The sequence below is a fragment of the Bacillus rossius genome, chromosome 16, assembly GCF_032445375.1.
Source record: "Bacillus rossius redtenbacheri isolate Brsri chromosome 16, Brsri_v3, whole genome shotgun sequence".
Classification (NCBI taxonomy): domain Eukaryota; kingdom Metazoa; phylum Arthropoda; class Insecta; order Phasmatodea; family Bacillidae; genus Bacillus; species Bacillus rossius.
The window spans coordinates 22451411-22466293 of NC_086343.1; the positions used below are offsets into that span (position 1 = coordinate 22451411).

General features: G+C 40.2%; 1 protein-coding gene across 1 annotated transcript in view; it reads left to right on the plus strand.

The window, feature by feature from the left end:
- The window catches only part of LOC134540231 (uncharacterized), a 5487-nt gene extending 1982 nt beyond the window's left edge, over window positions 1–3505 (plus strand). Inside the window, exon 2 of the mRNA XM_063382845.1 lies at window positions 2195–3505. Coding sequence (XP_063238915.1) covers window positions 2195–3379 — 1185 coding nt within the window. The 3' untranslated portion in view covers window positions 3380–3505. The remainder of the gene's footprint in view (window positions 1–2194) is intronic.
- The last annotated feature ends 11378 nt before the right edge of the window (window positions 3506–14883 follow it).

Genomic DNA, 14883 nt, shown 5'->3' on the forward strand with positions numbered 1-14883 from the left:
CCATGTTGAAGTTATTATTAATGAAGTAAGAGCAGCTGAGCAAGATCCCGCCATATTGTGTGGATGTAAAACTATACAAAATATAAATAATTTAAGGACTATGCCCTTAAATTACTTATTCTGATAAAGTTTTTAAAAATTTGGGACTTTTATAACTTCTGAAAAAAATTATTTTTATTACAAAGCATTTGCTATTATATGATGACCATTTTAGCTAGTATTTATAATGTATGTAGGTAAATAGCTGCTATTCACAGGATGAAACACTGAGTAGTTTAGTTATGCGAAGCTTCGAGAAAAATCGAAGACTAATTTTCTTCAACTTCCACTATGGTAAAATCAAAAACTTTCAAGGTTTTAAAACATTGAAAAAAAAAAAAAAAAGTTACTAGAATTTATATCAGTGTTGTGCGCTGTTTGACTGCCGCGGATATAAAGGTTTTATCGATTTGCTGATGGTTCTAATATATTATTACTCTCTTCTCAGTAAAATTAAGTAAGAAGATAATGTGATTATGTCTCTGACCAATTACATTAAATCAGTTTCTTCCTCTATTAGTTTCCTCTCAATTTACATAGCTCAATGTAGTGGAAAATAAAATCCCTCTATATGAATAACCCTAAAAAATCCAGAAATTTTTTTTTTCCTATCCGACGGAAAAATATTGTAGAGATCCTGAAACTTTGCTTTGATTCCAGAATCCCGCACAGCCCTACTTACCACGCATTAACACAAATCAGAAGTCTGTATATTACCTATATTTTTTTTAATGTGCGGGTTATCAACAAATGTTCTCGAAATCAATTCTAAAAGTCAACGGAATCAGAGTTTAAGAAAATGTAATTAGTCGTCAACAAACAGAAGCATACAGACATGCCGGCGCCTCGGAATCGCGGTCTGTTCGAGGAGTGAGATGTGGCTCGACCAGGGGAGGGGGTGTCTACTACCGAGAGAAACACAGAGCAAATTCAAATGAATTTTCATGTGAATTTTTTAAAATTTTTCACTTTTTAACATTAAATTTTCACCGTTTCTGAAAAAGGGGGTCATAACAAAAATATGGGTCATAAACAACATAGTTTTTACCGTACGTCATCTTATAGTCGGGCACAAGACGCAAATGAAAAACTGGTACCCCCCATGCAAACCAATTTTAAGAATAAAGGAAGAGTTAATCCTCTGCAAAAACATCATTGTTACAGTGGACTTGATCATGTCTGCTGTTCACATTAGACCATGGATAGTAGGTAGAGTTGGAGAATGCATTTTGTACATTTATAATGTTATAACTGATTTTTTAAAAAAAAAAAAAAAACTAATTTTCAGTGAGATAATATTTGCAGAGAGACTAACTTAACTTTTTTTTCTCTCAAATAAATAGCTATGGTAATTTATATGTAGTAATTATTTCCCATACTAGGAAACTTTATTTGGTATGTACTAGTTTTATTGAATATTAATATTATAGAATGTAGTGAATCAGGGCAAGATAATCGTCTTATGTTCCAGACACCCCTTTCCCTCCAGTTTGAATCTTTGTTTTGACTTCCCTATTAAAGTTTTTAATAATGCTAGTTTGAAACCATACTATAGCATAGGTCATAGTCGATTCCTTTCCCGTCAACTCTGATTTATAATACATGTTAACTTGCATCTCTGTCAGATATCTAAATAATTATTTTGTATACCAGCAAAGAGCACCAACTTGACTAGTTATATCATTACTTTATTACAGTAGTGTCTCGACCAATCGAGCTTCCATTTTATCAGAGCCAACCTAAAGTGCCATTCCTGGCAAAGACTGTTAAAACATTTGCTTGAGGACATAGAAAATGATCCAACTTTTGTCAAAAGCTGTAATAAAATTAACCTAAATGATGCAATTTACTGGTTAATTGAATCATGATTGCCGTAAAATAATAATTTACACTAAATAAAATTTCGGAAAATGTTACCCCCAAAATGATACCACTGGGCCATCTGAAAACCATGAATATTTTGTAATTATATCCATTTTATCCGAGATTTTGCTTATCCTAAGATACTGCTGTCCACATTAACTTGGTTAATCAAGACACCGCTGTATTATTATTACCTAACTCAAACTTGAACTTCACTGCAAAATTCCTTGGCTTGCTTGCTGCTTAAAATGTTTCTTTTAGGTGTCATAGAAGGCAAACGTGTGTGTTACAGATGCTCCTGCTAGCAGTCATTTCGTCCATGGTGTGTCTGTCAGTATCGTACGTCCAGCCAACACCGTCCGCCAACCAGAATCGCTGGAACTCATCCACTGGCTTGCGTGGAAATCAGGGGGGATACAACCCCGGAGCCGGGCAGAACTGGCAGCAACGGCCAAACAACCACACCCACGGGGGTTACGCTCCCCTCGGCAACCGGACTCTGCCTGCGGGGTACGGACAGCAACCACCGGGTTATGGCCAGCCTGGTTACAGACAACCAGGTTATGGGCAGCCCACACAACGACCTGGTTATGGGCAGGCTAATCATGGACAACCTGGTTATGGGCAGCCCACACAACGACCTGGTTATGGGCAGGCTAATCATGGACAATCTGGTTATGGCCAGCCTGGTTACGGACAACCAGGTTATGGACAGTCAGGGCAAAGACAGCCTGGTTATGGGCAGCCCACACAACAACCTGGTTATGGGCAGGCTAATCATGGACAACCTGGTTATGGACAGACTGGTCATGGACAACCTGGTTACGGACAGATTGGTCAGGGACAACCTGGTTACGGACAGATTGGTCAGGGACAACCTGGTTATGGGCAGACTGGTCATGGACAACCTGGTTACGGACAGATTGGTCAGGGACAACCTGGTTACGGACAGATTGGTCAGGGACAACCTGGTTACGGACAGATTGGTCAGGGACAACCTGGTTATGGGCAGACTGGTCATGGACAACCTGGTTACGGACAGATTGGTCAGGGACAACCTGGTTACGGACAGACTGGTCATGGACAACCTGGTTACGGACAGATTGGTCAGGGACAACCTGGTTATGGGCAGACTGGTCATGGACAACCTGGTTACGGACAGACTGGTTATGTGCAACCAGGTTACGGACAGACTGGTCATGTGCAACCTGGTTACGGACAGACAGGTTATGTGCAACCTGGTTATGGACAGACTGGATATGGACAACCAGGTTACGGACAGACAGGTTATGTGCAACCTGCTTACGGACAGACAGGAAATGGACAACCTGGTTACGGACAAACTGGTCATGGACAACCAGGACATTATGGGCAGACACAAAATTCCACAAATTCAGGTACCTATGGGCTGCAGAGAAACTCCAGTCAGCCAGGAAGTTATGGCCATCCAGGAGGGTACAGACAGAATGGTTATTGATAAGGCCTAACGATATAAAGAATTACCAAAAAATATAAATAGGGTGGTTCTGTTCAAGTTACAAACTATAACAATGTAACAAATTTTTTTTTAAGTTGATGTAATAAATATACAATTATATCCATACCTTTGCGTATCATGTTTTCCCAACATTCACTAGTCTAAACAATATTCTCTACCAAACATAAAATTTCAATGATATAAGCACACTTATTGTATGTTCAACATATGTTGGATAAAGTTTGAAGATACTTGGCTTTTCTGGTAGTAAAATATTTCATGCTGATTGTGTGAAAGTAATTTGTTTGATACCTACACTGTACACATACAAATAATTCACCAAGCCTTAACAGGACATTATAAACAGAGTGATTCTGAATTTGACACACAAACTTTAACTGCAGGTTCATCACAACAAAATAAGTAAAAATCATTTGTACGACTTTAGGTCTTAAGTTACACATCTGTTATACATCTTTGATTTTGGAGCTAAACAACAGTTTATTGTAAATAGAGATGGGATTTTCGAATCTTGGATTCATCGAATATACCGAATCCTATGAATTCGAGGATTCGTAGGATCCGAGGTGGGATTCGAGGTTGGATTCGAGGTGGGTTTTTAAGAGTTTTAGGTAGTAATTGAAAATTGTAGTGCTGGGCGAAGTTCGAAAATTTCGAACCGAACCGAACCGAACCCTTACGTTCGGTTCGTTTCGGTTCGAAACCTATTAAAATATATTCGAAAAACCGAATGTTCGTTTTAAAAAAATTACGTTTTTCTAATTTTCTAATTCCCATTTGAGACCATTCACAAAACAGCACAACAAAATTCCATTACTTGTAATATTCCGACTTTTATCGCATAATCGTCGCCTCAACAGTTTCAAGCGCAGACAAAATAAAAATAAAAATTATTAATCGTCGCATAACTCGCATAGCATTTTTTCATATAGGCGCGCTTTGTTTTTTGTTTACTTTAGAGAATTTTGTATGCATTTCTCGTACTACGTAATATAAACTATCATACAAATGCCAAAGGTATTGTATATTATACCTTTAACTATAGCGCGAGTACGAGAAGTGTTGTAAAATCACCAAAGATTGCGTACCCCATACGTTAAACTAAAGTGCATGTACGAGAACTCTCGTATTTCGGCAAAACTAACGTGATCAAGTTAACACAAGACAAATGCGGTAGGAAATGATTAAGTAAATTACGTATTTTAAATTACTGGGATGTATTTATTTTCTTTGGCTTTTTTGGTTATAAAAGTCAGGTACTGAAAATATTAATTTAATCTTGTGTATTAAAAGTACTGGTACAGTAAATTTTACAGTACGGTACTAAGTTGACTAGCGTAGTCGCGGCAGCCATCATTATTTCTCGTGTTTTCTTTTTTCCGACGCAAATTTCTATAACCACACTTCTTACTCCGTATAGGTGGATAATCCTTGCTTCTTACGTTACGTTTACAATATTATTGTTCTTGAGGTGATTTGCGATGAGCAGGCTAACGTCGTTTAAGTTTTCCAAATGGAGAAAAGATAATGACGATCCAGATGACCCAGAACCACCCCAAAAAATGTCTAAAGTTTCTTCTGACGAGCAGCTTTCTTCCAAGAAAACAGCAACTGCAGTCAGCGGGTTTTGTAATGTAGATAGGTAACTTAATTCACATTCAACTTTTTTTTAATGTCTTGCTATATAATGTTTTAATTTTACATATGGCTGGAGAACCTTTCTTTCTCACCACTCAATTAAAGACCAAAATGCTGGTCATCAGTTCATTTTAATTCAAAACAATTATTTCTGTATGAGGTTCGGTTCGGCTCGGCTTGTTTCAAAACCAGAGAACTGAGGTTCGTCCAGCTCTAGAAAATTGTTTACGTAAACTATATTATAAAGGTAACGGAAATAGCACAAACATAAGATAAACTACGCTGCATTTTGTCAATTAGCATAACTACTCGATCATTTCCAGCCTTCAATAATATAATATTGCAGAAAAAAACGTAACTTTTTTAAAATGGTGTCTGTTATACAAACGTATTTTATTGAAAACATAGTGTTGGATTTGTTAATAGTGCTTACCCTAGATTTATGTTAACTAATCCAAGTGTTGGACGCAGGGGCGTAGCCAGGGGGGGGTTTTAGGGGTTCAAACCCCCCCCTTAGCCCTAAATCTTTAATTAAATTTCTTATTCATCACTCAAACAAATTTCATATTAAATATTAATAAAATTTTTACCATCACAATATTTAAATTTAAGTACCGAAAACTACTAAAATAGCACTATTTTACACCTTAAAATCAAAATTTTCCCGGGGGAGGACCCCCGGACCCCCCGCTTTAATACGGGGGTGGGGGGGGGCATGTTTCTTAACATCCCCCATACACAAATCCTGGCTACGCCACTGGTTGGACGCTTCAAATTCGAATATGGCGCCATTTTGCTGCCATGAACTCAAGCGATCCTGGTGGCCACCAAGAAAGACTCAGTCATCGGACGTCATCGGACGTCCGGCTATCGTTTTTGACTTTCACGTTATCTGGTAACAGTTTCAGTACGAAACATTTGGTTTTCCGGGCCGGATCAATCCGCTAACCGCGATTACTGAGCTATCGGGCTCAGTTCTAGTTACGTGGAGAGATTCGGAGTGTTTGTTTGGGTCGTTCATTGTACCGAGTCTCCTTTGTCCGTCGTTGCGCCACCATAAAAACGTGAACGGGTTATCATCTTAATGTGCTATTAGCTTCCTGTGGAAGGGAAGATAACAACTGAGTGCGTAAGGGAAGATAAGAACTGCCTTTATCACACTGACGGTGCTGGTGCTGACGAAGCCCTTTGTGTCGTGCCGCACTATTATTTCTTATCATCTTTCCACGGTAACCAGATACTGATAATGACGGGGTCTGCTATAAGATTGCGTGTTTTCTAAGACTGGCGGTGAAATATGACTGAATTATTAAGTAGACCGTTAACATAGATTTTGCCAAATCTTTGTTCGGCATTACTACACATATCGATAAAAAATCGATACACAGGACATGGAAAATCGATTATTTAAACACCACTCGATTGAGAATCGATTTTTAGCTGAAAAAATCGATTACATTTAACTTTTATATTTTGTGCTCTCATTTTTGACTGAGTGTACTTCAGTAGAATAAACACAACCATGACTGACAGTGTTTCAGCTCTGGAGCGACGTCTGGAGCGTGCCGAAAACCGATTACAGCGTGCCGCGGATCTGGCCAAAAGGGTTACTACAGACACTTCCAAGCAGTCATTATTCTTTGCAACCTGTCGGGACTTATCTCAGCTTCGTAATGGGTTTGAAGATGACCATTTGGCTTATGAATTGGCATGCAAGGAGCAAGTTGATTTTAATGACACAAGGCATACAAGTAGGCTAAATCACTTCGACGATCTTTATTATGAAGTTAATGCAATCTGGGACACATTAGTGCAGGATTCTAAGAACCGGAACAAAGAAACACGTAATCAATGTGCAGCTGGGTCGTCACCCCGTCTGCCAGCTATTGATTTACCCCACTTTCAGGGTAATCCAACAGAATGGCTCAGCTTCTCAAATCTGTTTGAGGCTCTGGTTGTAGACAACCGAAGTCTCACCAATGTAGAGAGACTATCTTACCTAAAGTCATCTTTGTCTGGTGACGCGTTGGCAGTAATTCAAGCATTACCCTTGACTGATTCGAACTATAGTATTGCTTGGGAACTACTGTCTAAGAGGTACAGTAACAAGCGCTTGATTGTTTCATTGGGGATTGCACATTGAAGCAATTATGCAAATACCATCTGTGTCATTAGAGGCCCCAGCATCAGTGAATAAGATGATGTCTCTTCTGGCAGAGCACATTGCAGCATTGCGAGTACTGGATGTCAATGTTGAAAAATGGGACCCGCTGTTGCTGCATATCATTGAAGCTAAGCTGGATAAGGTTTTGCGTAACCAGTGGGAGCTGTTTATTAATGACAAGGGAGCAGAGATACCCAAGCTTACCGAGTTTTTGTTATTTTTAGAGGGTTACCGCCGTGCAGCTGAGTCACAGCTAGGGACGTCTGGGAAAACCTTTAAGAGCAAGTCGTCTATTTATTCTAAGCCAGCTTCTAGATATGTGCAACATCAGTCATTCGCAGGAAACACTGTCTCCAAGTCAGTGAAGTGTGTCATATGCAGTGGACCTCACGAAATCTACCAGTGCCCCAAGTTCCTTGAGTCATCCCCAAAGGAAAGGTATCAGATGGTGAGGTCAGGAAACCTCTGTTTGAACTGCTTGCGAACCTCTCATCATGCAAGCGCATGCCTTTCGTCTTCTCATTGTCGGTCTTGTGACTCTCGACATCACACACTACTTCATTTTAGTGACATGCGACCAGTCACCAGACCATGATGGTGCGAATGCGTTGTGTGCTTCATCTCCTGGACAATATTTGGCTGCATCCGAATTGCATAATCAAGACAGTTCATCTACGATTTTGCTGTCCACTGCACTCATAGAAATTCCAGTCAGCTCTGGCAGGACTCGCACAGTTCGAGCACTCTTGGACTCTGCCAGCCAATGCAGCTTCATGACAGAAGGTTGTGTGAAGAGGCTAGGCTTACTACGTCGAAAGGCAGCTCTGCCAGTCTACGGTGTTTCCCAGGTACCAGTGCATGTCGCTAGGGGAGTAGTTGACTGTTTAGTGAAACCAGTTGGTCAGGAGGGTCGCGATTGTCACTCACTGCCTTCATTTTACCTAAGATCATTGGCTCACTGCCTACAACACAACTGAACCCTCATTCATGGGATCATCTTTCCCATTTGCAACTAGCTGACCCTCACTATGCACAGCCTGGGCCTATTGACGTGCTAATTGGGGCAGATCTGTTTCCCTATGTGCTGAGCAGGCGCACACTAAGTCTCAGTACCCAGGTCCCTGTAGCGATTGACACTGTCTTTGGATGGGTAGTGATGGGTAGAGTACCCACATCTGCAGTATCGCTCAGTTGTGTATCACTTCATTCTATTCCACCAACACTTGACGACACAGTTCGGCAGTTTTGGGAGGTGGAAGAGGTTATTGTACCCCCAAAGCCTTCCTCTGAGGACATTCGATGTGAACAGATCTTTCTCGAGTCTTGCAGAAGAGATGAGAATGGTAGATATAGTGTGGCCTTACCTTTCAAGGAGCCTTCACCTCATTTTGAGGAATCACGTGTTCAAGCACTCAAGCGTTTTCACTACCTTGAACGCAAGATGAACAAAAACCCTCATTAAGGCATCCTATGTAGAATTTATGTCAGATTACGTTGACCAGGGTTATATGTCAATGGTTCAAGAACCCCAGTTGACTACACCGTCGTTTAATATTCCTCATCACGGAGTTTTGAAACCAGACAGTAGTACAACAAAGTTACGTGTGGTCTTTGATGCATCGGCCAAGGACAGCAAAGGAACTTCTCTGAATGATCAATTACTTACGGGACCCAAACTGCAGAGAGACATAGCTGACGTTCTTCTCTCATTTCGAGATCATGCAGTTGCATTTACTGCTGACATACGACAGATGTACCGTCAGATTCTAGTTCAAGAGGAATTCCGGAACTGTCAACGAATTCTGTGGCGACCGTCTGATGATGATCCAGTTTGTGAGTACAGGCTCAACACTGTGACCTATGGCGTGTCATCTGCACCCTACCTTGCTATCCGCACACTCCATCAACTGGCTGCAGATGAGAAAGATAGATTCCCTCTGGCATCATCAGTCCTCCTAAAATACACGTATGTTGATGATGTTGTAACTGGAGCACCCAATGTACGTGAGGCTATCTGATTGCAAAGAGAGTTAATTTACCTCCTCAAGGCTGGCTGTTTTCAGTTGCGAAAATTTGCCAGTAATGATTTATCTCTGCTCTCTTGGCTTTCCGAAGACTTGGTGCAGGGCAGCAAGGCTCTCCCCTTGGACAACACTTGTGGACTTCCCACCGTCAAAATATTGGGTCTGCAGTGGCAATCTGAAGTGGATGCATTTGCTTACAATGTTCAACCTACTTCCTCGACAGCTACGAAGCGGAGCATACTGTCCGACTTGGCGCGAATATTTGACCCTCTAGGTTGGCTGTCACCTGTGGTCCTGCTTGCAAAATGCCTCATTCAGCACTTGTGGATTCGATGCATAGATTGGGATGACCCTCCTCCTGCCGACATCCTTGCAACGTGGCAGCGGTTCCAGCGAGAGCTTCCTAGTCTGGCTAGCATCACTATTTCAAGATTTGTCCCAGTGACCCAAAGAGAACTCTTACTAGAGATCCATGGATTCTCTGATAGTTCGGAGCAAGGTTATGCGGCAGTTGTTTATCTCAGAGCCACTTCACTTGATGGCTCAGTATCTGTATACCTTCTGGTTGGAAGGTCAAAGGTAGCCCCAATTAAAAGAGTGTCATTGCCTTGCCTGGAACTCTGTGGTGATTTGCTGGTTGCTCGCACAATGCATAGAATCTTGCAAAATTATGGACCTCATGTGAACCTAGACCAAATATTTGCCTGGACAGACTCTACAGTTGTCCTCCACTGGATCCATGGATCACCCCATAAATGGACAACTTTTGTTGCAAATCATGTCGGCCAAATCCATGACCTTGTCCCAGCAAAGCACTGGAATCATGTGTTGTCAGACAGCAACCCGGCTGATTGTGCCTCTAGGGGCTTGTTTCCAAGTGAGATAGCTGACCACTCGCTGTGGTGGACCGGTCCATCATGGCTGTATAAGCCACCAGAGGAATGGCCACAACTCACCGGCTTGATGGACAGCATGGACGAAACAGTGATGGAACAACGGATCTTTACCTTGCATAGTGTCAACCCTCTGGCAGACACTACGCTGCTGGAAAGGTTCTCATCTTTAAGCAAGGTCAAACGCATTACTGCCTACTGTCTCCGCTTTGTGCAACGTTTGCGCTTCAAGAAACTTCCCCCCCATAGTCCACCAGATGCTAATGAGCTTAAAGATGCCATGATGGTATGGGTTCGTTTAGCCCAAGCTTCAGCATTCGCATCTGATATCAAAGCTCTGCAAGATAACCAACCATATCGGGGTCCACTCTTCAAGCTGTCTCCCTTCTTGAATCCTGCTGGCATCCTCAGGGTGGGCGGACGTTGGGAACTATCAGACTTGGCTTACAACCAACGACATCCAATTCTACTGCCCAAACACCACAGATTGACAGACCTTATAATTGACCACCTTCACATCCATCCGATGCACTGTGGTCCCACCATACTACAGTCTGCTGTGCAACGTGACTTCTGGATTGTAGGTGCTCGGGGCCTCATTCGTCAACAGCTTAAGAAGTGTACTTTATGCTTTCGAGTTCGCCCTGTGCCTCGAAACCCACCCATGGGTAATATTCCAGTCGATCGTGTCACACAGACCAAGCCATTTCTCAAGACAGGAGTCGACTGCTGGACCCTTTAAAATCACCATGTCCCGACTGCGGAAGGCCCGTATCCAGGATGCCTACTTGTGCCTGTTTGTATGCTTTGCCACCAAGGCAATCCACTTGGAGCTGGCCTCTGATCTAACGACAGATGCTTTCATAGCTGCCTTTCGCCGTTTCTTGTCTCGTCGGGGGCGATGCTCTGACCTTCACAGCGATTGCGGGACTAACTTTGTCGGTGCCAGTCGCTTGTTGACTGGACTAAGAGCCTTCATGTCAAGCAAGGATACACATGACTCCTTTGCTCAGTCGCTGGTTGAACACCAAGTTACCTGGCATTTCAATCCCCCATCAGCACCACATTTCGGAGGCCTGTGGGAGGCAGGTGTAAAGTCTGTGAAGTCTCTCCTCATAAAGAGTGTAGGTGCTCAGGTACTCACTTATGAGGAATTATACTCTCTCATGACACAAGTGGAGGCCATTCTCAACTCACAGCCTCTGTGTGCTCTCTCAAATAATCCAAACGACATGGCTGCTCTGACACCCAGTCATTTTCTAGTCTTGGGGCCTCCTGCACTAGTGCCCGAACCAGATTTTTCCCACCTCAAGCTAAATCGTTTGTCTCGATGGCAACTCATCCAGCAGGTGCATCAGTCATTCTGGAAGCGCTGGCACCAGGATTATCTACAGCTGCAGCAACGACCCAAGAGCCTAACTGACCAAGACATCATCAATGTTGGCACCTTGGTTCTCATCAAAGACCTGAATCTACCACCACTGTCCTGGAAGCTAGGCCGTATTGTGAAGACTTTTCCTGGCTCAGATGGTGTAGTGAGAGTGGCTGAGGTGAAGACCCAACGAGGCACCTTTCTGCGGCCTGTGGTGAAGCTGTGCCCGTTGCCCGCCCAATAAATGTTTAAAATATGCATTTTGGTGGGCGGTATGTTGGATTTGTAAATAGTGCTTACCCTAGATTTATGTTAACTAATCCAAGTGTTGGACGCTTCAAATTCGAATATGGTGCCATTTTGCTGCCATGAACTCAAGCGATCCTGGTGGCCACCAGGAAAGACTCAGTGGTTCATCTGGTACTGGCGTCATCGGACGTCCGGCTATCGTTTTTGACTTTCATGTTATCTGGTAACAGTTTCAGTACGAAACACATAGGAAGGATTAATTTAACAGAGAATTAGACAGATGCAAACTTATGTGTGTGGTTTTTGAGGTTATTTGCCTATATTTTATATCAGGTGTATACACTATGCACTTATTTTATAATTTTATAAATACACATGTGATTTTATTTAATACATCATAGGCCTAAGTAATTATTTAAAAATAAATGTGTGATTTTTTTTAATAACATGTGGTGAAGTTTAGTGTGGGACTGGGATTCGAGATTCAATGACAAACACAGAGGATTCGAACAAGGATTCGGATTCGACCAAAATGTGGATTCGTCCCATCCCTAATTGTAAACAATAAGGGTGTGCAAAGCTTCGGAAAGTCAAAGTTGAAATCTGAGACTAAATTTTTTAGACTTTTTCTGTGGGAAAATTAAAAAAATTTCGAAGAATTTGAAGATTTTTTTTTATCACAGAATATGTTGAAAGCTGGATGTAACGCAATTGTTAAAGGGGTCATAAAATTCACCCGATGTGTCAGCTATCCAAGTTTCCAGTGTAAAGTGAACCACTCAGGCCGTTAAAAATGAATGAGAACTGTCAGCAAGTTTTTCAGGTAGATAATACACACTGACCGGGCTGACCCCACCACCCTTGTCAAGAGACTGCAGTTGCACTGTTTATCTTTTGACAGCTCACGCAATTATTTCCTCTGCCTAGTAAAAAAAAAAAGGGTCGACTCACTTCCCATGCAGTAAAAAAAAAAATTGTGAGCGTCTTTCACACAAGAGCGTACAAATTAAAATAAAAACCACTTTCTAAACTTTACTACACTCTGTTCAAAATGAGGCAAGACATTTTAGACTTGTTTAGCGAGATATTTTGTGAAACTAACAAAATAAAAATTTATACATGATTTGTAAGTACCTATGGTGACAATAATGTCACAAGTCTGATTGTTTGCTGAAAGATTGATCAAAAAAGTCTCTCTTTAACCCGAAAAGATTTTATAATATTTTTTCCTGCGCTAAGTTAAAAATATAACTATTAAATATTCGTGATAACCTGTGAAGAGTTGTTAGGCCCATTAGTGAGTGCCATTTTTAAGTTACCCTATTCACATATTTTTAAACATTTTGTTAAAACCCCATCTGCACCAAATTATTATATACTGTGACTCCAAATTTGTCTAATTTTTGACACACAATCTTGAGTAACCCTATTATTGTTAATCCAGAATGAAATTAAACATATTGTCTTTTTTTTTTGTATGAGCATGTATGTGTGTGTATATATATCAAGATCATTTATGAAAATTTTTAATAAATATTTAGGTTCATTTTGAATTTCACTGTCTCTTCTCCTCTGACTCATGTTGAATGACCACACACTCTCTCTCACACAAACTAATTGATTTTGAGCTTTAGTCAAGGTGCTCACACAAATATGTAATTAAATTTCCTTGACTTTGTTTTATAATTTACCTATTTTGTGATTTTCTGTAAAGAAATAATGAAAATTCAGCCTTAACCAGTACCATAGCAGGCCTAAAATTATATTTAAAAATAAAAAATAAAATTCAAACAGAACCTTGTATACACAAATTTTTTAGGTGTGTATGACTATGTACCATACAGGGAGTGATACATAAGTAATGCGAAGCATAATGGCGCCATTTATATTGCTTTTCATGCACTGCTCAGATATTACGAATAAACAATTTATACTTACTCGTAAAATACTTATTAAAAACACAGGGGAGCAATTACAATTTTTTTTTATCCAAAACTATAAATTCTCGTAAGTCACACTACTTTTTTTTAAATTAAATATCTGCTTACGATATGCGGGTAAATACGTTATGTGTAGGCGTATGAAAAATTTATTTTCCGTTTTAATACTGTTAAATATATTTCAAGACAAATTTCTATAAAGCCTTTAAATGGCAGAGAAAATAAACTGCAGAGAATAATATGGTGCAAAGTTTACACATAAACATAATGAAATTTATTTCATTTAATAGATTCCTGTATTAAACAGTTTGTAACAAATACTGAAAATATGAAATCAAACTCAAATCACTGCAGCAATCTAAGTACATGTATGTGCATGTATAATAGTGTATATGTATAGGTACGTATGTACATTCATTCATAAACATAAAAGAATCAAAATTTTGAAAGTTGTGATGGGGTTACATCTCATTATGTTTATGCTGACAAAAGTTTCATCAGTTTTTTGTACAGTTAATTTTTTATTCCAGTTATTAAAACCTTGTCTGAACTTCTCTGGCTATAAATATCGTAAACAGTGTTAAAATGCATCATAATTTATTTTTCATTAATTTTTATATTAGCACATTCAAATTTTCCGCCGAATATTTGAAAGTACCGTCGGACTGTAGTTGGCACAGCTGGTTCATTGAGCCACCGCTACAATGCACTTCAGAGATTGTTTGGACATACAGTAGGTGGCAGCAGTGTCACATTTTAGTCTGGGTACGTGGAAAAAGCATTGACTTACCATTCTTCTTCTTCTTATAGTCTTTGATTAAAACACACAATGTTAAAGTTTGCACAAATAGCTAAGAAATGATGTGAGTTCAAAGTATGTAGTAGTACGAAAAGTGAAAAGGGTACTGGTGGATTTTTATGTTAAGAAAGACACTTTTGTTAAGATCTGCCGAAAATTGACTTATTGTGAATTGGCAGAAACACCAAACTAACTAAATATTGGCAAAATCTGCTTCTGCCTATTCATTACGGCATAGCTCTATTATCGTGTAAATGCAAATGATAGCAAGAGTGAGTTTTGGAGCGATAGTAGCAGTTGTGGTACGAGTGGGAGTGAAGTACATAATTGGGGGAAAGGAATAAATTTATAAAATGAATAAATAAGTATTTAGTAGGTAGTTAAAAAAATGTAAATGTGGGGTA